This window comes from Priapulus caudatus, unplaced genomic scaffold (genome assembly GCF_000485595.1).
Source record: "Priapulus caudatus unplaced genomic scaffold, Priapulus_caudatus-5.0.1 Scaffold761, whole genome shotgun sequence".
Classification (NCBI taxonomy): domain Eukaryota; kingdom Metazoa; phylum Priapulida; class Priapulimorpha; order Priapulimorphida; family Priapulidae; genus Priapulus; species Priapulus caudatus.
Genome location: NW_014577822.1, coordinates 106,572 through 108,293, shown reverse-complemented (window position 1 = coordinate 108,293; position 1,722 = coordinate 106,572). Strand labels below are relative to the sequence as shown.

The 1,722-nt window shown below is 56.4% G+C and overlaps 1 protein-coding gene across 1 annotated transcript in view; it reads right to left on the bottom strand.

The window, feature by feature from the left end:
* LOC106813368 overlaps positions 1-1,322 on the bottom strand; it is a gene marked incomplete at its 3' end in the record, with an annotated part of 28,516 nt that extends 27,194 nt beyond the window's left edge. The window contains 1 exon segment of the mRNA XM_014817499.1: positions 359-1,322. Coding sequence (XP_014672985.1) covers positions 359-1,062 — 704 coding nt within the window.
* Positions 1,323-1,722: the final 400 nt, after the last annotated feature.

The following is a 1,722-nucleotide window of genomic DNA, read 5'->3' as shown; positions in this document are numbered from 1 at the left end:
AACACTTCGAGTGAGGGACGCAGTTCACACTGGTCTCGAGTCGGTTCTCGGCGAAAATACCAGATTTTCACCGCTCATTATCTCAGCGTAGGGGCATCGTAGGGACATGCGGTTTGTTTTATATGAACAAGGTAAGACAGCTAATCAATAATACTGCAAATGATCGTCAGAATAAAACGGGAAAAGTTTATTAATTCGACTAATACTGCAGCATGGTTTCAGCATTTTACCGTTGTACGCTCTCCTTCTTTATCTGCTCTTGATGTATGTATCTATCTATCTATAGCGGAGGGGCTGCCCCCCCACACACACACACATATGTGCCCCACCCACACACACACACCCCACCCTCACACACATGAACACGTACGTGTTGTCGCACTCGCAGTGGCTGATCGTGTGCAGACGATAGTTGAAGTAGTTGTAGCGCGACGACAGACTCCTGATCGTCGTCGGACAGTGGTCGTGTTGTCGGCAGCATCTGTCGGCGTGCTCCTCCCTTCCCAGGTCGTTGAAGTTGCGCGCCTGGTTACCGCGTCCGCACCAGTTCGTTCCCGGGTAGAGGACGGCTCGTCGGCGACGCACGTGGTTACTGCGCATGCGCGAGACGTCGTCGGCAGCAACGCCGTCCATCTTGTGCAGAGACAGACATTCTTTTTTTGCCGAGTCGAAATTGACGTTCGGCGTCGCGTCGTCGTCGTCGTCGGCGACCGTGGCGGCATTGGCGTTGTCGGCGTGCGTCGCGTCAAAGCGGCCCGTGAATTCGGCGACGTCGTCGGCCTCGCGCGACCACACGCAGTCGGCCAGCATGCCGTCGGCAGCGTATAGCATGCGCAGTAGCTCTCCGCCGCGACTCAGCTGCCTGAGGTGAAACACGGATGAGTTCGTCGTCGGCTGAAGGACGTCGACGGCGCGATAGACGACCGTGTCGTCGCTACTGCCGACGGCGGGTCGTGCGGACGTCTTAGCGGACCGTAGTGTGCGTGTCTGGCCGCCTAGACCTCCCGTGAATAGGAGAGCGAGCAGGAGACAGCGGTGAAGCGTGAATGTCGACACGAGCATGCTTGTCGTATGATGTGGAGATGTCGAAGCGTCTTTCTTCTTAACAAAGGCGGTCGCGTCTCTCTCTCTCTCTCTCTCTCTCTTCCTTCCTTCCTTCCTTCCTCTCTCGCGTGACGAGTTTCCTTGCCGGTGTGTGCGAATGAGTAGTAGTAGTAGTACGTGCGTGTGTGTGCGGAGCTTCCGCTTCCGTCAGCTGGTCTCGGTTAGTGTCGGATGACAGAGTACAACGATGGGAGCGAGTCTTTCGGATGTTATGTGTGTGTGTCCGCGAACCCAGTTCCTAGCGACAGCGATAGCGCCCTCTGCACTATCCCCCTGGGGGTTTTACGCGGTGCTTATCTCACCAGTGGTGTCGTTAGACGCGAGTTTTGGGCAGGGGGATGTAGGAACGGGGTTCGGTGACACCACGCGAACCTTAACCCGGTCGGATGGAAGGCAGAGGCGGGTTAATGGGCGATCAGTGCGAGCGCGTGCACCCGCGGACCTTTTTGTTCCGACACTTAATCGTTCAGCTCGGACGATAACGACCGTGTGTGTGTGGTGGGGTGCGTGTGCGTGCGCGTGCGTCCGTGTGCGTGTGTGTGTGTGTGTGTGTGTGTGTGTGTGTGTGTGTGGTGGCGAGGTGGATTGCTTTTCTGGATACATTTGACATGAGAATCG